A 26389-nucleotide genomic window follows, 5' to 3' on the forward strand; every position below is an offset into this window, starting at 1 on the left:
ACCCCCCAGCGCTGTATACAGTAATATACCCCCAGCACTGTATACAGTAATATAACCCCCAGTGCTGTATACAGTAATATAACCCCCCAGCGCTGTATACAGTAATATAACCCCCCAGCGCTGTATACAGTAATATAACCCCCCAGCGCTGTATACAGTAATATAACCCCCAGCACTGTATACAGTAATATAACCCCCCAGCGCTGTATACAGTAATAACCCCCAGCGCTGTATACAGTAATATAACCCCCTTCCAGCGCTGTATACAGTAATATAACCCCCCAGCGCTGTATACAGTAATATAACCCCCCCTCCAGCGCTGTATACAGTAATATAACCCCCCCAGCGCTGTATACAGTAATATAACCCCCAGCGCTGTATACAGTAATATAACCCCCTTCCAGCGCTGTATACAGTAATATAACCCCCCAGCGCTGTATACAGTAATATAACCCCCCTCCAGCGCTGTATACAGTAATATAACCCCCCCTCCAGCGCTGTATACAGTAATATAACCCCCAGCGCTGTATACAGTAATATAACCCCCAGCGCTGTATACAGTAATATAACCCCCAGCGCTGTATACAGTAATATTACCCCCCCCCTCCAGCGCTGTATACAGTAATATAACCCCCCCTCCAGCGCTGTATACAGTAATATAACCCCCCCCTCCAGCGCTGTATACAGTAATATAACCCCCCCTCCAGCGCTGTATACAGTAATATTACCCCCCCCTCCAGCGCTGTATACAGTAATATAACCCCCCCCTCCAGCGCTGTATACAGTAATATAACCCCCCCCCTCCAGCGCTGTATACAGTAATATAACCCACCCCCCTCCAGCGCTGTATACTACAACTTCTTTTTTTTACTTATTTTTAATCTGGAATTTTTACCCTCATGCCTGAAAATGGAGAGCGGAGTACGTTGCCCCTTTGACGTTCTTTTTCTTCCTCTTAGTAATTAACTCTCCAGGATTTTAAATGTATGATGTATAAGTATTTGGGCATACATTTACCCAGAAGCCAATGGACGGCCACCTGCACTGGTTTAACCCTATAATAGCTTTAGTCATTTCTCGGGTTACTTGTGAAGATGTTGGCTCGGTGGTTTGGGGCTCCGTAGATTACAGAAAAGGAATTACGCATGTGGGGCTTTCTGTGAAACGTCTCGTGAAATCAGATTTCCTGTTGATTCATCCGATTCCTGTCTGCACAGCCGAGAAAGTGAAAAAAAATACGTATTTCCGGGCTTCAATAACACAACGACGTAAAACTTCATCAGATAGAAGCTTCAATTCATTTATATGACGGTTGCTGTATTTTTCCAACCTAAAATGAATGTGTGTATGTATAAATGTGTGTATGTATAAATGTGTGTGTATAAATGTGTGTGTGTGTATAAATGTGTGTATAAATGCGTGTGTGTGTGTATAAATGTATGTGTGTGTATAAATGTGTGTGTGTGTGTATAAATGCGTGTGTGTGTGTGTATAAATGTGTGTGTGTATAAATGCGTGTATATATATATATATACCGTATTGGCCCGAATATAGGCCGCACTTTTTTCCCCCACTTTAAGTCTTTAAAGTGGGGGTGCGGCCTATATTCGGGGTCTAGCGCCCGACGCTCGGGACATGCAGTCCCGGGCGCCGGGCAGGCAGCGGGGTCAGGATACAGATCCCCCGCAGCGGTGCAGGGGACCTGTATCCTACTGTCCGATACGCTCAGACAGCCTCCCCTGCCAGCACTTCCCACGGGGGGGAGTACCGGCACGGGAGGTTGTCTAAGCGCATCGCACGGACGTTCACCGGCAGCGGCGATGCGCTGTTGCCGGTGAACGTGCGCACGATGCATTCTAACCCCCCCGACTTACCAGGGCAGACTCCCGGGTCTTGCAGGGCCGGCGGAAGACATCTACGCAATACGCGTATACAACTTCCGGTACCGGCACTTCCGCTGAGTGCCGGCACCGGGAGTTGTATACACGATGTGCATAGATGTCCCCCTCCGGCCCCGTAAGACACCCGGGAGTCTGCTCTGGTAAGTCGGGGGGGGGGGGACAGAGTGGCAGCATATCTCGAGGGGGGGGGACAGAGTGGCAGCATATCTCGAGGGGGGGGGACAGAGTGGCAGCGTATCTCGAGGGGGGGGAGGACAGAGTGGCAGCGTATCTCGAGGGGGGGGAGGACAGAGTGGCAGCGTATCTCGAGGGGGGGGAGGACAGAGTGGCAGCGTATCTCGGGGAGGGGGAGAGGACAGAGTGGCAGCAGATCTCGGGGGGGGGACAGAGTGGCAGCAGATCTCGGGGGGGGGACAGAGTGGCAGCAGATCTCGGGGGGGGGACAGAGTGGCAGCATGTTTTTGGTGCTTTTTTAAAGAAAAAAAAAATTTCTTTAAAAAAGCACCAAACTTTTAGGGTGCGGCCTATATACGGGGGCGGCCTATATCCGAGCCAATACGGTATATATATTGTATCTCTCGCTATGCCACATTGTATCAAAAGCCTTTAACGTAAGTGAAACATTCCAAAATCACAGAACGAAAACTCATACAAATGGCTGATATGCAGCTGCCTGAAAACATTTTGGGGCAAAAACGGCAAATTCTTCTTTTAAAGGAATAAAATGAAATCTATACATGTGCCAATATTCCTGCAAGTGTAAAGAACGCCACCTTCTAACCTCCTCTGCGAACACATAGGGAAGTCATTCCGTTTATATTGTTTTGCATGTTTTATAGCTTTATTAGCGCTCTGTCCCAATTGTTTGCATAGTATATTGATGTATAAATACTCCTGGGTTTCCCTGGGCCGGTCAGGGGCAGAAGGAGGGGGTATTTTTACACCTTCGGAATGCAAGGTGGTGATTGAAATGTTATATGTTGAGTCAGATGGTGTTTGGCATGAACTTGTGTGAACTCTTATACTATACATGTAACTTACTGTGTTCACGGAGGCAACGCGTGTTTTCCGGGGTTCAGCCTTGGCGTCCAAAACACACATTGTTAGATTTCTACCCTGTATAACACAGAATCCCAAACCCCCCTTATGAGACCAGCTGCCCCCTGATGACCTCTTTATTAATAGGACTGTGTAAAGAACAAGCGCCTGTCCTTCAGACATAAACAAAAAAAAATATTTTTCACTTAAAGCAGCGAAAAGGGTTCTTTACAGTAAGAGCTGTAAAGATGGTGAATCCGCTCCCCACAGAGGCTTCATTGATACATTTAAATACAGGCTGGACAGTATATAATAAATAATATGAGGAATATACACTGTTATATTACCGTTACTGTGATCTTATGTTGAATTTGATATTTTTAACTCTCCCCTCCCCCACACCTTTTTCTCCTTAAAGGACAGACTTTTTTTCGTCATGGAGTTTGTGAACGGAGGCGACCTGATGTTCCACATTCAGAAATCCCGGCGATTTGACGAAAGCCGAGCCTGCTTCTACAGCGCGGAAATCACGCTGGCCCTCATGTTCCTCCATGATAACGGAGTCATCTACAGGTACGCTCTAAAGCGCCTCAGGGCAGAATACCGTATAATACGTCATTCCGGAGCATTTATTGAGGGCAAAATTAATTTAGCTTAAAATTTGAGGGGGAACAGCGATGCGTATGAATATTTCAAACATTTAAAGTAAATAAATAAAAAAAAAAAAAATAGATTTCTTGTAATATGTAATAATTACTCGGGTTCTCGGGTATCTACCGTACCCTGTATTTTAAATAATTAGGTCTTTGCCCAAAAAAAATACTTTTAATGTTGAGAAGCATAAGACGCGTTGAAATGACATCACAGCATAGTCTTGCTTTTTTATTTGTTAATTTATTGTATTTTTTGCAATGACCCAAAAATAAAAAAAATTAAAAAAAATAAAATAAAAAATAAAATGTAGATCTAAGCGGATCATGGAAAGTGGGGCATTCCCATACATAATAATTTAAATAAAAAAAAAATAAAAAAATTAACCCCCACATCGTAGGTGCTGCTGTCACACCCAAAACACAATTTTATTTATTCCTTATTATTTTTATTATTATTATTATTTTTTTAATTTGTGGAATATTTCCGTAAATGCTGTTAAAGAGTGTGGAATTTTGGTGGATTGTATTTTTCCAGGTTTTTTTTTTTTCTTTTAAATGTTTTAGTGCCGCGGGGTACCCGATGCGTTTCGTGACAATCTGTGTACAGTTTGCAAAGAAACTTAATTGCACTAAAGTTCAAAAGGATTAGCTGAGCAAACGAGTTGGGCGAGTCTCGTTATCCCGGTTCACAACTCGGCTTTTTTTTTTTTTAATGACGGTCCCATCACTTGAGAACGATACGCAAGCTGCTGTGGTGGCAGACAATGCATTCCTTCAAAGCTGCTGACTAACGCTAGACTTGGGATTTTTAATATTTTTTACAAGTGGAGAACCAAATGTCTGATTTAATTGAATTTAATTATTTAAGGAGGGTTTTCGGTGAATAAGTCTCTTAAATCCTGACCGTCGGACCTGTCCTTGAGGGTGTTTATTCAGTCTGGGGCGTCCTATCCGTTCGTGGAGCGGTTCACGTTCACATGAAAGTCTTCTACGTGGCGTTAATCGTTTATTAATATTATTTATTGTGTTTATATAGCGGCATCATATACCGTAGCGCTGTACAATGGATATAACAAGTAGTATATAACATAGCAATTTGAGTTACAGAAACAACAGTCATGGAGGACCCTTACAATCTAGAGATTTACAATGAAATTAACTCTCCGTATGGAATCCAACCTATGGTTGGGCAAGATTTTGCCCCCTTGTATATCCCCTGAGAGCGGCAGTGAATAGCACGCCCCCCCCCCTTTGGGACTGTAGAGTCCTGTGAATTCCCCTTGCGGAATTCCGTTTAATAAAAACGTCACATCGGAACTTCGTGATCTTGAAACGTCTTGACGTGATGTTACGACACGCGGGATGGAACTGGCCATGAGGACACGGTCTTTCCACCAAAGTCCCCCACTAACGTATCCTTGGGGTGAAAAGTGCCATTTTCCACCACTTTAAGGAAAAAAGGTCAATGTCTATTCCCACCCTCAGTCTCAACCACTTTTGACCCCAAAACCTATGCCATTGAGCAACAGATACTCCACGCAGAAGAAGTCTTTTGGTTTCATGGTAGGTCATTCTGGCATCGAGAAGAAGACCTCCGAGGTTGGCCAGGAGGCAGCTAGCTACGAATGCAACCAGAGCGTTAGCCATCTGCCCCACCTTCTCATACTCCTTCGAGGAGCTTTTGACTTCAGTCCCCGCTGAGCTTCTGTAGGACAGGACCTGGCATTACATCTTAAGCTTCGTTGTTTAAGAAGCGACCGAGTTCTTAATACTACTTTGCCGTGGCTTGTTCCATAATTCTTCTCCTTTTGTCTGGGCTTCCTGGCATGATGGTTCACGAAAGTTCAAACGTTAACGTGACTATCATCGCTTTGCTTTGCGAAACTCTCCAGAACGCTTTAATATTACATTTTTAATCCCGACGCCGAGTATAAAATCACATTTTTTTTTTTCCAGGATCTCAGCCGTCGTTTAATACGCATTCGAGGCTCGGCGGCACTGCACGCTCAAACAGCTTTTTTAATTAAAGGTTTATATAACTGTTCCCCGGAGGGTTTTTTTTAATGTACGGGATGCATATCATTCAGAAGCGTCAAGTCTGAAGGACAGAAGTTGAATTAAAAACGGTTACATATTGGTGTAGAGCGCATTTGTTTCGCAGGTAAGGGGGGGGTCTTTAAGAACCTTTGAAGGTTCCGTCAACCCAATCGGCCTCTCTGTATCTGTTTCTCCCTGTCCAAAACTCATAAAGTCATTGGTTCTAAATACAGTATCCCCTGCTGTGATTTCCTAGAATGGCCACGTGAAACATAGAACCCGCCGGCAGATCGGCCCCATCCGGCCCCCGTCTAGTCTGCCCGTTTCTTCTGCTGTAAAGGCTCAAACCTTAATCAGCCGTTGGTCTCGTCTTAGATTCAGGAGCCGTATGTCTATCCCATGCGTGTTTAATACCCTCGCTGTGTCACCCTCTACCACTTCTGCTGGGAGGCTGTTCCACGTATCTACCAACCTCTCAATAAAGTAAACCTTCCTTACATTCTACTTAAGCCTCTGACCCTCTGTTCTAACTTCTCTCCTCCTCTGGAATAAACTTCTCTCCTTTACTTTCTGTATTTAAATGTCTCTCTCCTATCCCCCCTCTCTATTACAGTCTTTATTAACTCAATCGGTCCACCCTTCCCGATATCTAATGCCCACTTATGGAGAATAAGGAAATGGAATTTATGGAGAATTTACGTTTCATGCCCAGTCTGATATTTTCCAAGGAAACGAGCCGTACCTGAAATGACTAATTTCCTAACGAGAAAGATTGTCGATAAAGTGAAAGATGGTGATCGATATCGTAAAACGCGTCCAGCTATAACACAGCGTCCTCATTGTGTGCGTTTGCTTTATTACGCGTGTGATAAAAGAGACCTTAATATTAAACTGGGATCCGGAAGGTCCGTGTGACGACTTAAGACCCTTTAGAACATTCTAAGATTTTTTACTAATATTTCAACCTCTATCCGGGTCCGGCGGTCCATATAGGAGGTCTTTCCGGGGGCTCCTGTTATCCGAACTGGATCCCCACTTTCTATGGGGGGGGTAGATTGAGCGGTCGTGCGTTTAACAGAAGAAAAGTTTCCAAATAATTGTGTCTTTTTTTTTTCTTCTAGTAATGGTTATTTTTGCCATTTTTGTAAAAAAAAAAAAGTTGGAGGAAGGAAAAAAATGTCTTGCGGATTTGCTTTTTTGAAGGTTGTCATGGAATATTTTGATGTGACCACCTTCTCATAACCTCAACTGACCCCAATAACCCCCCTGGAATCTTACTGCTTAAAACAAAGTAACGAGAAAAAGATAAAAGCGCTACAATGTCTTTCTCGGAATCAAAATGAATCTCTGAAGGTGGAACAGACTTTTCTTTTTTGGCGTTTGTCGTTATTATAGCTTAGTAGATCTCACCCCAATAACTTTCAGAAGATGTGGGTAGAGCGGTGGAAAGCCCAGACTTCTTTTGTGGCTTTGTGCCGTATTGCGGGGTATTTGTGTTACTGAGCGGGGCATTTAGAAGAATAATAATGGGGTTTATTTACCCCGTTTCATTTATACAGAGTTTCCCGCTGTTTCTATACACATTATCGGGGGGTTTAGGGCTGTAGAACCCTGCGATCCCCTCATACCCAGCAAACATTCTGACCTCGTAGAAAAGAGGGGCATCGGGGGAGGAGAGAGGGGCATCGACGGGGTGAGCGGCACAGGAGTTTGGCCCATCACTTCATTTGTAGAGTGAGATTTAAATCTATTTAGGTTGTGAATTAAAAAAAAAAAAACATGAAGACCCCAAGGATTCCAATAGTTTTGTGTGACTTGCCCATTAAGCCAAAGGGTGCCTGGCGAGGGGTGCCTGGCGAGGGGTGCGAGGGGCGTCTGGCGAGGGGTGCGAGAGGCGTCTGGCGAGGGGTGCGAGGGGCCCCTGGCGAGGGGTGAAAGGGGCGTCTGGCGAGGGGCGCCTGGTGAGGGGTGCGAGGGGTGTCTGGCGAGGGGTGCGAGGGGTGTCTGGCGAGGGGTGAAAGGGGCATCTGGCTAGGGGTGCGAGGGGCGTCTGGCGAGGGGTGCGAGGGGTGCGAGGGGCATCTGGCGAGGGGTGCAAAGGGCGCTGTCACTTGGCTGGTAAAATTCTAGGCAGGGCTTCTGCGTTGATAATGGACGCCCTGGACAATGTGTATTTGAATAGGGCGTGGGGCTGGTTTCTCCGGTATATCGGTGGAAGAACCGGACTAAGGGACATTCCGCCCATCCCGCGGAATTATCACAAAATACAGACTGAGCTAAAATCAGCAAAAATAAATTAGGAGGGGCGCTGCAGCCGTCCTACGCTTTAATATCTGAGAGGTCCCTTTAAATGTTTGCGGTGTCCCCCCCTTGCAAATACAGGTGGGGGGGATACTGAGATCAGATGCTCTGCATTATTTAATGGCAAAAAAAGGACATGAGAGGGGCAGAGGGGGCAGAAGTGAAAAATGAGATAAAAACGGATACGTTTTTAATAATTATTATTATTTTTTTAATTTTCTTTGTAATTTTGTGACTTCTCATGTCCTCGCACGTTATAGAAGAGGTCAGCGATTATGTACGAGTTTGTTTTAAGGTCAATAAAGCAACCGTATGGTTTGTTTGATCTCTGTCTAGACAGCGTGAATCACTTTCGCTGCCTCACAGCTCCCTCGCCGTCGGTGCATCCGGGTGCCTATAGCAGTTTTAGGCAGCGCAGACGGCCGTCCGGTAACGTGGGAGGCATTTCAAAAAGGCACTGGTTCCTTATCTTCTGACTGTCCTGATAAACTATCGACATAGGTGCCGACACGGCTTGAAAACCAGATACATAGGATTCACCTCCGCTCCATGAGATGCATCGGTGTAAAGATATAATCATAATTCTGTGCTTCAGTCACTAAGCGGTAATTTGCTGATGAGATAGAAATGTTTCATAAATTACCCAAGAACAACTTTCCCCTTCTTGTAGGAGAACTCAGAATATTTTCACTGCTTAGTGAATCATGCCCTGCAAATGCAATGGAAATGTTTCTTGGTGCACAAATAGTTAATTGTGAATCATGATGTTATAATCAAACGCGATTCTTCACATGTTCAACGCATTGCTTAATAAAGTGAAAAAAATAACCCCCCAGCGCTGTATACAGTAATATAACCCCCCAGCGCTGTATACAGTAATATAACCCCCCAGCAATGTATACAGTAATATAACCCCAGCGCTGTATACAGTAATATAACCCCCAGCGCTGTATACAGTAATATAACTCCCAGCGCTGTATACAGTAATATAACCCCCCAGCGCTGTATACAGTAATATAACCCCCCAGCGCTGTATACAGTAATATAACCCCCAGCAATGTATACAGTAATATAACCCCAGCGCTGTATACAGTAATATAACCCCCAGCGCTGTATACAGTAATATAACCCCCAGCGCTGTATACAGTAACATAACCCCCCAGCACTGTATACAGTAATATAACCCCCAGCGCTGTATACAGTAATATAACCCCCCAGCGCTGTATACAGTAATATAACCCCCCAGCGCTGTATACAGTAATATAACCCCCCAGCGCTGTATACAGTAATATACCCCCAGCGCTGTATACAGTAATATAACCCCCAGTGCTGTATACAGTAATATAACCCCCCAGCGCTGTATACAGTAATATAACCCCCCAGCGCTGTATACAGTAATATAACCCCCAGCGCTGTATACAGTAATATAACCCCCAGCGCTGTATACAGTAATATAACCCCCAGCGCTGTATACAGTAATATAACCCCCCAGCGCTGTATACAGTAATATAATCCCCCAGCGCTGTATACAGTAATATAACCCCCAACACTGTATACAGTAATATAACCCCCCCCCCAATATACAGTAAAAACCTGGTTTTTATCTCATTTCGTTCCAATAAACCCCCTTTATCTGCAGACCTGGAGGCCGCCATTGTTGTCAGTCATGTGATAATTTGGGTGACTTTTTCGTCTCAAGCACCACGCTGAGCTGATGCTTTATGGCAACGCTAATGAAATCCGTTCCTCCATAGGCTTCCTTTTTGCAGAGAGTCCGACTAGGTAATTTAAACCGAGGCTTTCCAGTGTTTCCCACAGGCAGTGTGATACAAAGTGTGAATGCGCTAATTATTCTTTTGATGCAATAAACTGTATTTGTAAGAACGTGCAGTGATACGCGGTGACTGCGCACCATTACTAGTTTATTCACCCCCTTCCCCTGTCTTGTGAGTAGTCCTGGCGCGGTGACGAGTTGCGTCATCGAGATCGAGTTGGCACCGAGATGTTTGACAAAGGGTAAGGAAGTTTCGTAAAGTTTATTGTGCTGCGAAGATAAACACCATTTGCAACACTTATTGGAAATCAGACTTTGTTATGAAGTCTTTGCCAGAAATTAGGGGAAGCAGAAAAAAAAATAAAAAATAAAAAATAAAACTTGTTTTGACACAAACGGGAAAATTCTACGCATTCTGTACAAAGTCCGCCCCGACGCTTTCCACCTTTGCCCCTTCGGAAGGAGCTCCTTGGAGACTCTGTTGTTAGTACATCGGAGCTCTGCACCAAAGTCCACGGAATCCTCAGGTAGTGATTACAGCGCTAAGGACGACTACAGTATGAATATAAAAAGTAACAAGCGCCCAACTTCACAGATGTTCCAAATTCCGGGTCACCTCCTTATCGGCGTCATGAAGTCAGCCCTCGGTCCATGAGTCGGACGGAACGAGAGGTCATAACGTTGGACCACGGGGTCAGAGGCATGGACGTTTTTGCTTTACTGAGAGGGTAGTGGATAAATGGCACAGCCCCCCAGACCTGGGTACTATTTTATCCTCGGTTTCCTGGGACACCTACAACCAACACTGGTATAAATAGTCCCTTTCCCCGGCTCTTTATGAAGCCCGCCATTACTCTATCACGGTGGCTTTTCTCGGTAAATGAATTCCGGGGAAAGCAGCAAAGCTATTTAAATAATTGTTACTGTACAGCCTGACGCTATCCACAGTCCGTCCGTAACGCTTGGAAAACCTCTTTATTGTGTATTACAATGGGATTGCACGGTTTTAACGATCCAGTCGTTTTATTTAAATATACTTTTATTATTTATTGTTTTATATAGCGCCATCATATTCCGTAGCGCTGTACATTATTTAGTATCTGGCACACTCAGGATACAGATGTTTTGTTTTTTTCTATTTCATATTAGTATATTTATGTAGTTTTATTCATGGAGGATGCCAATTCTATCATAAATTAATCGTAAATTAAAAAGCGATGCGATACTGACAAGTCTTATATTATTATTATTATTATTATTATTATTATTGTGACGGAAGCCTCCATCACTGGGGCCATTGGAGAAGCCTGACTGCCAGCCTCCTCCCTATTGACTATGGGCCCTGGGTTTGTAGAGACTTCTGTGGCTACCCCCAGCAGTATCATCTCATCACTGGCTGAGGGGATTATCTCCAGCAGACAGCCAGGGTCTGCCACCAGGGAGTGACCGCCATTGTTTTAGTCTAATGTATAAATCCGTCTTCCCCCCCTATTGTATTGTTAATCCCGTTACTGCCCCTGTTGTCTCTGGGAGGCAGATTAAGGGGGTTGTTTGTGTCCCAATATCTTGTTTTATGTAAATGTGTGTTTTGCTGGATATATCCAGCTCTGTGTGTGAGAAATAAATCAGTCTTCGTTTGGTTTTACCCTACACTGAGTCTCGGCGAGTGACTGGGGGACCGGGGAAAGTGTGGTGTCCCGGGCTAAGGGAGCACAAGACAGCGGAGGTAGTCGGTCGGACTAGCCAGCTCCGTCACATTGGTGGCAAGCGGCGGGATTGCTTCTTAGTCTGAGGGACACTTACTTTCTACCGGGATTGACCGACAGGACGGCAGACTTCGGTCGCCTTGACGAGGACATGGATGTGGTATCAGAATTCCAGGGGCTGCTGCGGGTCATCCTCTCCTGCTACACCACTACTCTGCCTACAGAACAACACCAGAACCTGAGGCAAGTGGTTCGACGGTCAGTTTGGCAGAGGGCTGTTATATGCCGGGGTCGGTGTCTTCCAAGCTCCGAACAAAAGATTAGAGACCAGCGGGAACTACGGATGTCATTCCTGGGACAGCAACCCCAGGAGCAATGGGTATCCGAATTGGACAAGCTGGTCCAACAGGAGGTGGAGCTGGAAGATCACTATAGAGCTCTGCAGTGGTATTCAGAGCAAGCATATTGGGGAACTGCGAAAGATTGTTCTCCAGAGGGCTATGATTTCGGTGGCCTGGGATTATTATGGGATAGTCTTCAGGAGGATCCGGACTTCGGCAGCACAGCGGAGTGGCGGATTGAGGACATCCGGGATTTCAGGGAGTGGGACCTCCCAGATGCACTAGGACTTAAAGGTGATTTAGACTTTTTAATTACACAGGAGTGGGAACTGGAGAAGGCATATAAAAAACTGTTCGAATGCGTTCAACAGAATGCCCCAGTGTCCAGGGATTGTGTGGATTTTGTGGATGTGATTGAGTGGTCAGCTGAGGATGTTGACCCAGGCGGGGTGGATGGGACTGCGGTCTCCACCCCTGAGTCAGAGGGATACTGGGCAGCTAATCCAGATCCAATACTGGAGCTGTGCGACTGTGCTCCACAACCGGATCCAGAGACTGGGGATTTATTTGATTTATTGTCTGAGGATGTTAACCCAAGAGGGGTGGATAACACTACGGTCTCCACACCTGAGTCCTCAGAATGCTGGGCAGTCTGCCCAGATCCCTTAGCCCCAGCTGAAGAGCTGGCAACAGGGCAGAGCGCTGCTGGCTTCTGCCCCCCACCTGCAATGGCTACAGGGATCCAGGGAGATGCGGCAGCCGGCCCTTCTCCCCAGCGGCAGATCACATGTCCGGGAGCGGAGGAACCGGTTCTCCCTCCCCAGCGGCAGGCCGACCCAGAAGATTCCCTAACCCCAGCTGAAGTGCTGGCAATAGGGCAAAGCATCACTGGCCTCTGCCCAGCACCTACCAAAGCTGCAGGAATTCAGGGAGATCCAGCAGCCGACCCGCATCCCCAGCTGAAGCAGGGAGGTGGAATAGCCGGTCCATCTCCCCAGCGGCAGAACCTAATTCCGCTACCGGATCAACCTGAACTCCCTCCTCAACGGCAGCAGGAGCACCCGGGAGGGGATGCAGGAGTTATCCCTCCCCAGCGGTACACGGGAGATGGCGCAGCCGGCCCATCTCCCCAGCAGCAGCAGGAGCACCAATTTTGGGAGGGCATTAATGGGCCAAATAAACTGACTGACTACGGAGTCAACCCGTTTGGGGTCTCATCCTATGTCAGTCCAATTCGAAGGGGGAAGAATTGTGACGGAAGCCTCCATCACTGGGGCCATTGGAGAAGCCTGACTGCCAGCCTCCTCCCTATTGACTATGGGCCCTGGGTTTGTAGAGACTTCTGTGGCTACCCCCAGCAGTATCATCTCATCACTAGCTGAGGGGATTATCTCCAGCAGACAGCCAGGGTCTGCCACCAGGGAGTGACCGCCATTGTTTTAGTCTAATGTATAAATCCGTCTCCCCCCCCTATTGTATTGTTAATCCCGTTACTGCCCCTGTTGTCTCTGGGAGGCAGATTAAGGGGGTTGTTTGTGTCCCAATATCTTGTTTTATGTAAATGTGTGTTTTGCTGGATATATCCAGCTCTGTGTGTGAGAAATAAATCAGTCTTCGTTTGGTTTTACCCTACACTGAGTCTCGGCGAGTGACTGGGGAACCGGGGAAAGTGTGTTGTCCCAGGCTAAGGGAGCACAAGACAGCGGAGGTAGTCGGTCGGACTAGCCAGCTCCGTTACAATTATTATTATTTCAAATTTAATTGATATATATTTATATATTTTAGAAAACACTTACAGCCGTACAGGTCTGAGTAAATATTTAATCGGCTGTTTCAAAACAGGTTACGGGAGCCCAACCTTATGTCACGGCAATGACAATAAGCAGATAAGTCAAATAAAAGTATAACTTTATGACCATATAAGGTAATTAACGAGTAACGCGAGTTCAGATGCAGGCAAAGGCCATAAACTTCATCTCGCTGACAGTACAGGCTTTCATTTATTATTTCTTTTTCTGCCTTATTTTTTGATATGTAACACTTTTGTGTCTATTATTATATACTATACATAAGCAGGGTTTGCCCTGAATCTCACAGAATTTACCCCAGGATCAGGGTCCCGGGGTACTCTTCCCTCTGCTATATCACAGCTGGAGTCCCTTGGCATTTATTATAGCACCGGAATTCATTCTCAGGGTGTAGGTAAGGGGGGTCCCTGTATTGATGTCCTGTCTGGGGTCCTGATCTATTTCTGATTTTGGATATTTAACAAGCTAGAAATCCAAAACGTTATATATATATTGCTTTCTAAGTGATTATTGTAGGGAACAGGGGGGGGGAGAATTTTTAGAACGATTCATCAAGAAATCCGTAAAAAAAAAAAAAAAAATCGGTTTAGGAAAATGTGGTTTCAGTGTAATTCGTAATTTTAACATCATCTGCATTTTTGTCCACAATAAACATTGAAAATTCCGATGAGATAATTCCAAATGTAAGCAATTTAAGTTATTTTCTCAGAATGATGCCTACAATAATCAGAAATATATATATATATATAACATATAATAATAATAATAATAATAATGAGATATATATATATATATATAACATATAATAATAATAATAATAATAATAATGAGATATATATATATATATATATAACATATAATAATGATAATAATAATGATTATATATATATATATAGATATATATATATATATATAACATTTAATAATGATAATAATAATAATAATATATATATATATATATATATATATGACAATTTTAACACAAAAAAATAAAGGGGCTTTGTGAGCTTTTACTGAACTATCTAAATAAAATTATACCAGAAACCACAGGTCAGTTTTGAAAAATGTTAACATAGTCTAGGATTTTTATGCTCTAATGGTCAATACCAGGTCACCACAGGTTCAGGTTCTCTTCAACCGAGTGCTCAGTTGGCGAGTCAGGTCCAGGTGAACTGTAACTATAATTATCACCTAAAAATGATCAGGTCTTCTTGAATTACCGTGCCGGTGACCTGAGATGTTCACACCGTGAGATGGTTTAACCACAGGAAGGATAGATAGTTTGTGTCCAGAGATAGGAGAGCCAACCACATGACTCCAGCTTTCTCACCTCGGAGGACGTGTCGCTCACTCTATTTAGGATCCGTGTTTGCAATCTAGTGGTAGGTTCCTCAGAAGACAAACCGAGTCTGTGTGTAAATTAAATGTGACACCTGCCTTGTTCCAAGGTAGTGGTGAGAATAAGATAAAGCTGTAGCTGTTACCCAATCTATTGCCTATGTTTGTAGAACCTCTTTAAGACCACACCATCATTGAAGAAACGAGGACGCATCATTATCGTTCTCATAGTAATGTAATTCTCTCTCTCATCGGCGTCACTCTTCTTCTCAACTTGGAGATTGGCTGTTGGGTTGCAGGAAGGGAGCACCTTGTTTTATTACACACCTCCCAATCCTTCCGTGTTCATTGAGAGAGAGAAGCCTCCATCTTCAATGAACTGCATGGCCATCGATAATGGAATCCGTCATGGTTGTATATGAGATGCATTGTCTACAAGACCTAGGGTGGGAGTTGAGATGAGAGTTTTAAGGCATTGAGACTTCTAATAATGGAACTCGAGTTCCAGAGGGAAGTCTGACATCCATGAGAAGAAACGTGATGGCGTCCAACACGACTTACTCTGCCGAGGGAGACATCTGAGTTATATGAATGGATGGCAGATGGAATGTAGACTAATAATAAGAATTTGTTAAAAGATCCTGAGATGTCACAAAGATTCCATCATAGTTATTCACCGTGGCAACTGTATGATTCAAATAATGATCCTAATGAAACCCAGGAGGTAAAGACACTCTGAAAGCAGTCACCTGTGTTCAAGCAGGGATTTCAGCTGTGAATTAGCACCAATTGGGGTGCTCATATATGAGTCAGCTGGGCGACCCTGACAATCTGCCCATTCACCCGAGAGCCAGAGATTGGGGTAACAACCAAGAGATGTGGAGCCAAAGCCTAACAGCTCCCATGTGTGCCTCCAATGGACTACAACTCCCATATCTGACTATGGATAATGGGAATTGTAATCCGCAGCAGCTGGACATACCTTATGCCATGAAGATTCACTCTCATTTCTAAAACGCACTGCTTTTCTAATGACTGGCACTTTTTTTTTTTTCCGCTGATGGGAATGAAGTTCCAGTGCATGAAACAGCAATTTTATTAAGTTTTTTTTTTTTTTTTCTTCTTAAAATATGTATGTTTGAAAGAGGGGGGATTAATGGAACTGAAGGAAGGAATGATGAAACTGGTGAGGTGTGAAAGAGATTTTTTCCTGGAACGCAGCTCAAGTTGGGGAAAAAGGATCCTTTGTGCCACGGAGTGTACGTGGGACGAGCTCCGGCCAGCGGACCAATTACAGTCTGGGAGTCTGAGCCCCGGGTTAACGTCTGGGAATGATGCCCAATATATCAGTGACCACAGGACCGAAAACTAAAAGCCTACTGTGACCCATTTATCCAGAAGAATGGAAAGTGGAGATGTACTCCTTGAGCGCCAGTTTCCCAGAAATAATGATTATTAACCCTTTTCCTGCAAACGGCATGGCAAAAATCGGAATTTTTCTAATGAAATAAAATAAATATGGAAAAAATAATCACGGCATAGAAGAATAAGAAATATGAAAACTTTTACACGAGTTTGAGCCTAAAATTAAATGAGAGATTGGAGTTTATCATGAATAATAGCGTGTGTGTGTGCGTAGACATAAAGTAACATTAAATAGAATAAGAATAAGAAATACAATTTTGGGGGACTAGACTGTTTATTTTTTTCGGGAAGTGTTTTTGGCAGTTGGCAGGACTAGCAATAACGTTGCCCATGCTACAACATCTATGCATCTAAGATAATCTCTTTGACCTCTTATCTACTGGTTTCATGACTTCCATTGTTTGCCCAGTACATCCCGGTGAGATATATATATATGATATATGTAGAACAAAAATATATGGTATGGATAGAGCCAGCAGTAATGCACTACACATAATATATTTAATTATGTATACATTATAACTGTATGCTTTGTTGATAGTGTTTGTATACTGTGTGTGCTACAATGTATCATCTTCCACAGACAGGTCGGAAATTGTGACCATAATGTCCCTTTAAAGTGACGGGGTCTGCTCTTGCTCTCTGAGGTCAACCCGATGCTGACATCCTCCTTATAGCATAGATTACGAGGCACTTATGGAACGAGAGGAACTAAGTCTATCTGCAGCTTCAAAGAATCCAGAGAGCCGCAGGAGTTTGACCCCCTGCCCGTCTTTGGCTGCAATGTCATTGTCTCTGTGTCTGTCTCAATGCAGAGATCTGAAGCTGGACAATGTGTTGTTGGACCACGAGGGGCACTGTAAGCTGGCCGACTTCGGGATGTGCAAAGAGGGGATCCGGGAAGGCTGCACGACGTCGACCTTCTGCGGGACCCCCGATTACATCGCACCGGAGGTAGCGCGGCAACCGGCCTCATTCATGCATCTCGCTCTCAGAAATGAATGGAAACAATGAATTAACAATTGGGTCTACTACGCCCATTCCATTCTGGGGATATAGCATCTGTCCAAATTCTTAAATTCAGGAAAAAAATAGGAACAGGATACAAAACAGTAGAAAAGGAGACTAGTAAATCCCCAAAATACCTCTTTTTCCTTGTGTCCTGTTTGTAAGCAAAGGGATACTGGGTTAATTTATCCAAAACATGATCTGGTTCCAAGACGATCGATAAAGATTCCATCCTGACTGTTGCATAGGTTTCCTTCACGTAGACGATCGATTGCTGATAAGTCTTTGGGGGGCAACAGATACACAATTCCTGACGTTACACAACCCAGGGGCAAATATCACTTGGTGCCTTACACCCTACCTGTCCTCAAGCTCTCATGTCAATGTTCTGTTTTGTCTTGGTGTAGATTCTGCAGGAGATGCAGTACGGCCCTCTTGTGGACTGGTGGGCCATGGGCGTTCTCCTGTACGAGATGCTTTGCGGCCATGCACCGTTCGAGGCGGAAAATGAAGACGACCTTTTTGAAGCCATATTGAACGATGAGGTTAACTACCCCGCTTGGCTCTCACAAGATGCCGTCGCGATCCTGCAGGCTGTAAGTCTCAGTTGCAGAGTTGTACTTTGTACCAAGAAATGCGTGTTTATATCACACAAGAACGATTCAGACCAATTTTTCACGCTCTCATTCATGTTCACCCTCTTTTACTCTCTCATTCACTCTCTCACACTTTCAATATCTCCCTACCTTTTCTGCCAACCACATCCGTGGTCTTGTTCTTCTGTCTTCGTCCGCTGCGCTTTGTGTCTTCTTTTTCGTCCTCTTCTCCATAAACATTGCCTCCTGGTGAACTTCCGCAAAACGCCACAATCTCCAGCCACCCCAAGGGGAGATTGTAAGCTCTGATGCTCCACCCTTCTGGTGAAGTTCATCCGGAGGCCATATCCAATGGAGAGGTGGACGAAGAAAGAAGACACAAAGAGCAGCGGATGAAGAAAGAAGACAGAAGAACAAGAAGATGCAAGAGAAGAAGCAGAACTGTGCTGCAAGGAGACAGGGACTCCGAAGTGATTGGCAGACAAGGCAAGGAGACAGAGAGAGAGTGTGAGATTTAGTGAAAAAAAACATAATTCAAACGAAAATTCAGAGCTTATTGCTTCGTTTTGTTGGGGTCCCTCTTCCACAAGTCTAATTTATATAAATATAAGGTGGTCATAGAAGAAATTGCTACCTATTGTTTCATATACATCAGAAAGCTTATTCTCTTAGAGATATTTTAAGACGCGTGATATATCTGTGAACGTTTATCCTCCAACACGTCATGAAAGCTGCCGTCGCAAAAAGGGTTAATATTACACTTCATTATTACAGGTCGGAGGGAGGACTCTCTTATATGCTGTTTATTAAAATTTTCTTATCCGGTTTGGTAGGAGAGCACGCCAAGGCTGGAACACCTTGTCCCCTTTTCTAAGCATTGAGTAGACAAGGCATTTGGCTGCAGCCATTGTGTCGATGTTGTGTCCTAGGAGATGCTTTGGACGGGGTTCCTCACCTGCCGGCGCGCGCGTGATTTGCATCAGAGCATATATTTGTCTTCATACCTAGCGTGCTGGCTGCATTCAGAGACCTTGTTAGGAAAATTAGGTGCGTGCCGGCTGTAACTGGATACTTAACCCCTTAATGACAAAGCCCGTACATGTACGAGCTCAAAATGCATTGTTTTCAATGGCTTTAGGGACCGCCCATTGTCCTTAAGGGGTTAAATTACTCTACGATACAAGAAATCGACCTGCTCAGACCAGCGATACATTGTTGTCATCTGTACTTCGAGGAAATCCATCCTCTCGTTATTCTTTTAATCCATGAGCAGTTCTTGGACGCAGATCTTGAAAAGTTTGACTTTAAATTTTAAAAAAAATATACGGGGACATTGAGGACCCTCCCTAAAAGTTAAAGTTTCCTTAATTTTTTTTTTTTTTTAATGAAAAAAAGGGAAGAGTGTTCTACAGGGAATTATTGTTGCTTGATCGAAGGTATTGATCCCACCTTATCTTTTTTTTTTTTTTTTTTTTCCTGATATCCTGTAATTTTTCTTCTCTACCTTTTTTGACTTAAAAAAAATATATATATATTTAAAAAAAAAAAAAAATGATTTGCCACTTAAAACGGAAATTCTGAGCGTGGTGTTTTTGGGACTCCTCCCGAGCCTCCAGTGCTAAGTATGTAACGTTCCATCCTGTTACTTAGTCTCGAGGATTTCCTGCGGGAGATGCCACGGCTCCCGCAGGCTAATTTTGGACCCTAGTTCTTGCGCTGTAAAAATCCAGAATCCGAGCTTAACCCGGTCTCCGGAAAGCGGTACCAGGTCTTAAAACTGACTACATACCGCAATGTTTTAGACACTTACAAGATTTACTAAGTTTCCTTAGATGAGAAGGTCCTTTTCGGAAATGGCGCAGGCTTTTTTTAAGCCGTTTTAGTGGGTTTTATCGAAAAGGTACATGAATGAAAAATACTTTTCCTATTCCAGCTGGTTTATTGCTTGTAAAACATTTATGCAAGTGAAGAAATGCAGTAATTTACATAGTTGGCCAGAAAACTTAAGTATTCCTGTGACCTTTTCTTCTCCATGAAGCCAGTGAAGAAAAGTCCACAGTTGATGTCTTCTGATGTCACCTGTGTTCAAGTATCAAGTTTCTTTTCTCATTGGTTCTTCAGTGGACTGTCTAAAAACTAGGGTTTTTTTTTAATGAAAGGAGCCAGTTAGGAAGGTTCTGGACCCCTTAGCAGATGTCTTCTGGGCAGCCTCGTAGGTTACAAAGTATCATTGATGGTACCTTTTGAATGATGGGGTAGTTAGGTGTCCCACAGACACTCAGCTCAGGGTCTGCTGATCATCGTGGATTAAAAGCAGGTTTTTTGTGTCCTCACAATCACATGAAACCCAAGTACCCTGTTCATTCATCTGCTCCGTGTCTGCTTCACGGCCTTAATGTTTCTCTTGGAAAAGCTACGGAATTCGGAATTCCTCCTAAAATCCATGAATACGCGCTCTGTTACAGCCGCAGCAGGTGGGGGGGGGGGTAAAAGACACATTTACAAGCAGTTCCCGAAAATAAATAGAATTTATTTAAGGCATCGCTTTACTGAACCGATATTTATTTCTTTTTTTTAAAGGGGGGGGGTGTGTTAGGCAAAAAAGCCAAGAGCCTGTTGTGAGCAGACTTTTATCTAAAGACAATTCTACAAAAGAAGAGAACAAACTGTAGCGTTATTATCCTGAATCCTAACGTTCTGTTTATTGATCTAGATTGTAAGCTCTTTGGAGCAGGGTCCTCCTCACCTTGTTGTTTCTGTAAGTCAACCAACCAAACAAGAATGTCTATGGGCAACTGCCTATAAAGTGAAAAAATGTCTTTTTTTGTCTATTTTAGAAGACCGAATAAAAGTAGCGTCCCAGGGCTGTTTATGCGCATGCTTTCTTCCTCCATTAGTTTTGCTTTTTCTAATGATGGAAATTAACAGTTAACCTATTCCAGCAACCAAAAGAGGGTACTGCATTATAGAATGTGTAGAACATATTATTATTTATTATTATTATTATTATTTTATTTTTAAAAATAATTATAAATAATGATAATAATAATAATGATTATTGTTGTTATTATTATATTCTGTTTTTAATTATTCAGGATAGTGATGCGTTATTTAATCTATCGGCTGATCGATTCTTCTCTACTTACAGTTCATGAAGAAGAATCCCAACAAGCGTTTGGGAAGTATGGCTCAGGGTGGAGAGAGGGAGATTCAAATGCATCCGTTCTTTAAACAAATCAACTGGGATCAACTCAACAGGAAAGAAATTGAACCGCCGTTCAGACCCCGCATTGTAAGTATGACCCCGGCACATGTTATTCCGCCTTCACAATGAAAAATAAGTCATTTCACGTGTTATGAAGACCTCAGAACGGGTGAATGGAACGCTGGTGGTTGTTACACCTTGTATGGTACCAACTTTTTCCAGCCAAGCGCTGGGTGTTTATCGTTTTAGTTCTATGTACCATTAGAACTTTAGTATTCGGTAACAATATCCAGATATCAGACAGATAATGAGTCCAAGAAGCCCTGCACATTCGAGAAAGCAGGTAGTGTGAGTGTCGTAGCGGCACGGAAGAAACTCAACGCGTCTTCAATCGGTGCTGAACTCTGATTGGTTTATTTGTGCTTTTTGAGCCAATGAGAAGACAGCTAGAAAATAAATTATTTCCAACCAATTATAAGCCAATGGCTGCCCCTCAGCAGCTATAAAACTATTGGCCGGAGGTGGCTAACCATTGACACACCAGCTGACCATGTTGGAAATTGGCCAAAATGGTTCCTAATCGCCATAAAATTCTATGTTCTGTTTAGTTCAGGAATGGCTCCAATGCCCCTCTTAAAACCTAACGTTTTTCTTTTTATTCATAGAAAACTAAGGAAGACGTTAGCAACTTCGACCCAGAATTCATCAAGGAGGATGCAGTATTAACCCCCATCGACGATAGGCTGGTCCCCATGATTAACCAGGGCGAGTTCAGAAACTTTTCGTACACTGCCCCCGAGCATTCCAGCCTTTCCCACCATGACAATGCCAGGGTGTAAGCAAGCGCGCATCTCTCGTGACTTCCTATTTAAGCAAAAGACCACGACAGCGGAGGACAGAATGAAGAAAACATTAGCTAGTGTGTCTTGTTGACTTAGTGCATTCCTACGCCAAGGAGGTTAATTATTTATAACCCTGGCACTATCTCCGTGTCTTGAGAGTAAGCCTCGGATGATCTTGGAAGAATAAACTTTTCTGCTTGAGACGCGTGAAAGGCTCGTTTGAAGAATGGATGGGATTTTTGCCAGATTATATCCGACACGGCCTTGCTTTCTCCAGCATAAACTTCATTCTTCTCTAGAAGATGAGCCAGGACAAGCCCAGAAGGGACGTGGCTGTTGACCACAGTTATGCCGCATTCTGGAACTTTGATACATTTTATCAATAAGGGAACCTTCGCAAAACGTTCATTCAAAGTGCCTCTGATGGTTGATATTTACAGCAGTGCAAAGTATGACCTTTTGGGTGTTAATGTGTCCTTCTGGCACCATCCCAAATGTATTAGATGTTTATGGGACCTTCTGGAAACGCATAACAGGTTATTTTTGGAATAAAGCGAATGAATGAAAATCATAACATTATATAACTGTGTTTACTCTAGGCTTGCTTGCAGAATCGCATGCAAATATACGAGAGAAAAGTTTTTCAGTTTACGGTTTCTCTTTCTTCCATTTACTATGCAACTGATTTCGCATTGGAGAACCTTATTTGCATATGGGGCTGCACAGTGATGTCACAAACATGGTGCCAATGGACTATTTTCAGCGTTTTCCATCTTGCTTGCAGTACTAGTAGCAAAACACGCTTAGATATGTTTTTACTCAAGGTGTTAAATAAGCCCTACAGTAACAATATCAAGAATGACACATACAAAGGAAGTTGATACAATCCCTCGCTTAATGATTCAGAATGACCGATAATCGTGTTCCTCAACATGCATTTTCTTCACCGGGATCGTATCTGCCATACATCACCACTTGGAACGGCAAGTTACTGTAACTCTTGTGATCCTCAGGGCCTTAGCTTGCTGAGAGAGATGAGAGATGGCCAGTCCGGTCCTGGATGAAGCTATAAAAAACATATAAATTGAGAGGAAGGTCCCCACGGTCCCCTCTCTCTGCTCCGATGGCAGTGTCACGGTGTCAAAAATCCTGGTGGACATTGTTGACCATGGTTGACCTGCCACATCCTGACCAAGAGGTGGACCCAAGGGGCTACAAGACTTTTCTCTAAGAAATGTCATATGTAGGTGGGATGAAGGGGAAAATATTTCACAATAAAGGATTTATCATTTAATTATTTTTCTTTTACTGTCCCGTGAAAAGTAGTGAACTCGGAACAGAATTCGGGACAAATTTGGTGGGCGGCTTTTTGAGGTTACTCATAATCACAGTGAGTTAAATGTAACAAAAATTGTACATAATTTCAGTAAATTAATAAAAATGGACAAAACTTGCTGATAAGTGAATTACCCGATACCAACTCCCAACAAGCTGTAGCCTAGCGGATATACCTTTGTTTTTTATACATGGAGTAATAATAATAATAGTTAATGATGTACAGACAGTTTTACATTTTTTTTTTATTTATTGATAATTGCTGTTTTCTAGATAAGCAATAAAACATTTTTCAGCAGCCGCAGTCAGAAGATCATCGACGATCAAAGAATAGCACGAGATGTGTGATCTCGGATGTGTGATCTCGGTAGATTTTGTCCGGTTTCAGCTAATGTAACCATAGATTTTTGTATCTGGGATGCCCTGTAATATTAACCTGACAAGTGAAATGAAGATCTGTGTCCCCCTCCCCCATATATTCTTCAGTATGAATTATTAAAAAATGTTTACAAAATATTGCGCTGTTTTCTTTTTTTAAACAAATTCGACTTTTCAGGCCATAATATAATGTTTTCAGGCACCTGTATATTAGCCGTTTGTATGAGTTCTCGCTCTGTTATCTGAGCCCCAATCTACTAGACAAACACCCCGACTCCTTATCATACTGCCTGTGGGGAACAAGAGAATGGCTCAGTCTTAATCACCTAGCTGGACTCCCTGACTAATGAAAGTGAAAAAACACATTAATTGTACAAAAAAATGTATGAAACACTGCAGAAAAAATATTCAATGTATCCTCATTAGTTACACCCTGCACAGGGCAAGTGTACTATCCAGATTCCAGACCTCATTCTGCGTGTGATAGAGTTACACGTGGCACTACGGCTTTAAATAACACCGTAAAACATTACACCAAAGTTCAAGGGCATTTCAGGAGTAAATACGTTCACGTTTAGTACCGCGCTCTAATAAGCTACGCTGTCGGGACGGTCCGAAGCCAGCTGCCTAATACATACCTCCCAACATTTATAATAAACCTGTTAGGGGGTGTGGTTAGGGGTGTGGCTAGGGGCGTGGCTTCGGCAAGACTTTTTATGTGATAAAGAGGAAGAATTCATTTTATCTAGAATTTAAATTTAAAAAACAAATGTAATCCAGCGTTATAACTGCCATATTGCATAATATAGGATATATAACCGTTTCTGATTGAAATATTGTTTGAGAATGTTAAAAAAGTGCATTTATTCCGTATTTACCAGTTTCCTTCGCCCCCCAAAAATATTACTTTTTCGTATATTGTTTCAGATGTGAAAAGGGAAGACGTCGTCGGATTGTCTGCAGCTGACCACGCTTCCTGAGCAGGCTTTATCTGCTTATCTCTTCTGCGTGTTATTTCCGTGCCAGTGTTTTTCTCCTAACGGTCCAAAGGCCTGGCAAAAAAACAACAACTATTTTATATCTTATGTATTTTAAAAAAAAAATCAAAATTTTATCAAAAATCGCTATATATCTGAGGAACCTCTTAGTATAAACTGATTATAGAAATATATACAATGTATCTGTTCTAGGTTCAGGACATTCCGTTCTAGAGCCAGACTTGTTGAGGCCGATTGGGTGAATATGGAGCGTTGTGGCATTTGCCCGGAGATGACCGGTCCAAGCCGGCTTCGTTCCACCCTCCTATCCTCCGGCTATAGCCGCTCCATGTTGTCCTGGTCTTAGTGACTGATCAGCTCCATGACCTCTCTCTCCATGACCTCTCCCAAGGGCCTCTCGCATTTTTTGTCCTTCTCTGGAATTTCCTGTTCCTTTCAGAACTTTGTCAAAGTGCGACGTTGATACATAGGATGGGAGGATTTTATATTTTATTCCTAAAGTCAATTTAGGGATAATTGAGTTTAAAAGAGGAGTTGAGTTGGTGGAGGAGGCTAGAAGACTGGGGGGGGGGGTATTTCGGAATGAACCGTTACACAAACAGTAATAAGGTCTCGGGAACACGATGAAGAATACGGGGGCTCGTTCCATTTTTAATGTCAGAAAAATACTATGTTTTTGGTAGAACGCTAGATCGGGTTATATACAATGTGTCTCGTTCTAGATGGGCTCGGAGGTAAATTTGGACGCCGGCCAATAAAAGGAGCTGGGGAATCTTCCTTGTTGCCCTCTATTGCCCCAGACGTTTGTCCGTCCTACGATCGCATGAATACATACGACGTTGTTCAGTGCCCACCAGCCCAAGGAAGCACCCAGCATTGGTCATCGAGCCTGGAAGTTCTAGGTCCTTCTTTGGGTTTGCTGCATTGGTTCTCATGAATGGGACAGAAGGCGAGGAGGGCCCTGCTCCTGTGAGCTTGCAATCTATCAGGAAGTAAAAAGGATTGAGGAAGAGACATCTTGGGGTATTATGTGTTCGGTATACAGCTGGTGGGAACACATTAGCGGTCCCTGTCCCAAAGAGCTTGCAATCCAAGTATGGAAAACATATTTCTATTTTCCCCAAAATGGCTGGGATTTATCCCCTAAACGTGGCACAGGGGTGCAAAAAAAAAAAGTTATTTTCCAAAGTTTTAAAAGTGATCTTGACGCCATATCAGCCAATGGGATCGTTCGATCCGCAGGATCACTTTTCTTTGCCCCCACCAAATCTTTTATCGGATACAACGCATGTGAAACGTTTTATTTAACAGCCGTGGAGGGTCTCGCGGTTTGCACCGGACTCCATCGCATGGAACACGGACTCGCTAAAACTTAATCTCTTTAATTAGCGTCTTTCCATTATTTCTCATCGGTTAATACAGGTGACTCAGTTACGGATTTCTTTAAGCCCAGACATATAAAAAGTTTGTATTCAGACGGTTCTGGGATGGTTTTGAAAGTTCAGAGGCATGCGTTTATTAATGCAGATAACATTATAAAAGCGCGATAATTGCAGTAGTCGCCATGGAAACAAAATACGTGAAATTCAAAGCAGGAATAGGCAATTTTGTTACAAGACCGCTGGCTTCCTGCCTAAAAATAAGGGTTTGGATCATTCCAAGAGCTTGGGACTCTTTTTGCTAGTCCATCACTATTACAGCGACT

General features: G+C 43.4%; 1 protein-coding gene across 1 annotated transcript in view; it reads left to right on the top strand.

Moving 5' to 3' along the window:
* Positions 1-22541, top strand: part of PRKCH (protein kinase C eta) — a 44141-nt gene extending 21600 nt beyond the window's left edge. The window contains exons 10-14 of the mRNA XM_053474881.1: positions 3358-3512; positions 17138-17276; positions 17738-17926; positions 21075-21218; positions 21797-22541. Coding sequence (XP_053330856.1) covers positions 3358-3512; positions 17138-17276; positions 17738-17926; positions 21075-21218; positions 21797-21970 — 801 coding nt within the window. The 3' untranslated portion in view covers positions 21971-22541. The remainder of the gene's footprint in view (positions 1-3357; positions 3513-17137; positions 17277-17737; positions 17927-21074; positions 21219-21796) is intronic.
* Positions 22542-26389: the final 3848 nt, after the last annotated feature.

Source organism: Spea bombifrons, chromosome 9, assembly GCF_027358695.1.
Source record: "Spea bombifrons isolate aSpeBom1 chromosome 9, aSpeBom1.2.pri, whole genome shotgun sequence".
Classification (NCBI taxonomy): Eukaryota; Metazoa; Chordata; class Amphibia; order Anura; family Pelobatidae; genus Spea; species Spea bombifrons.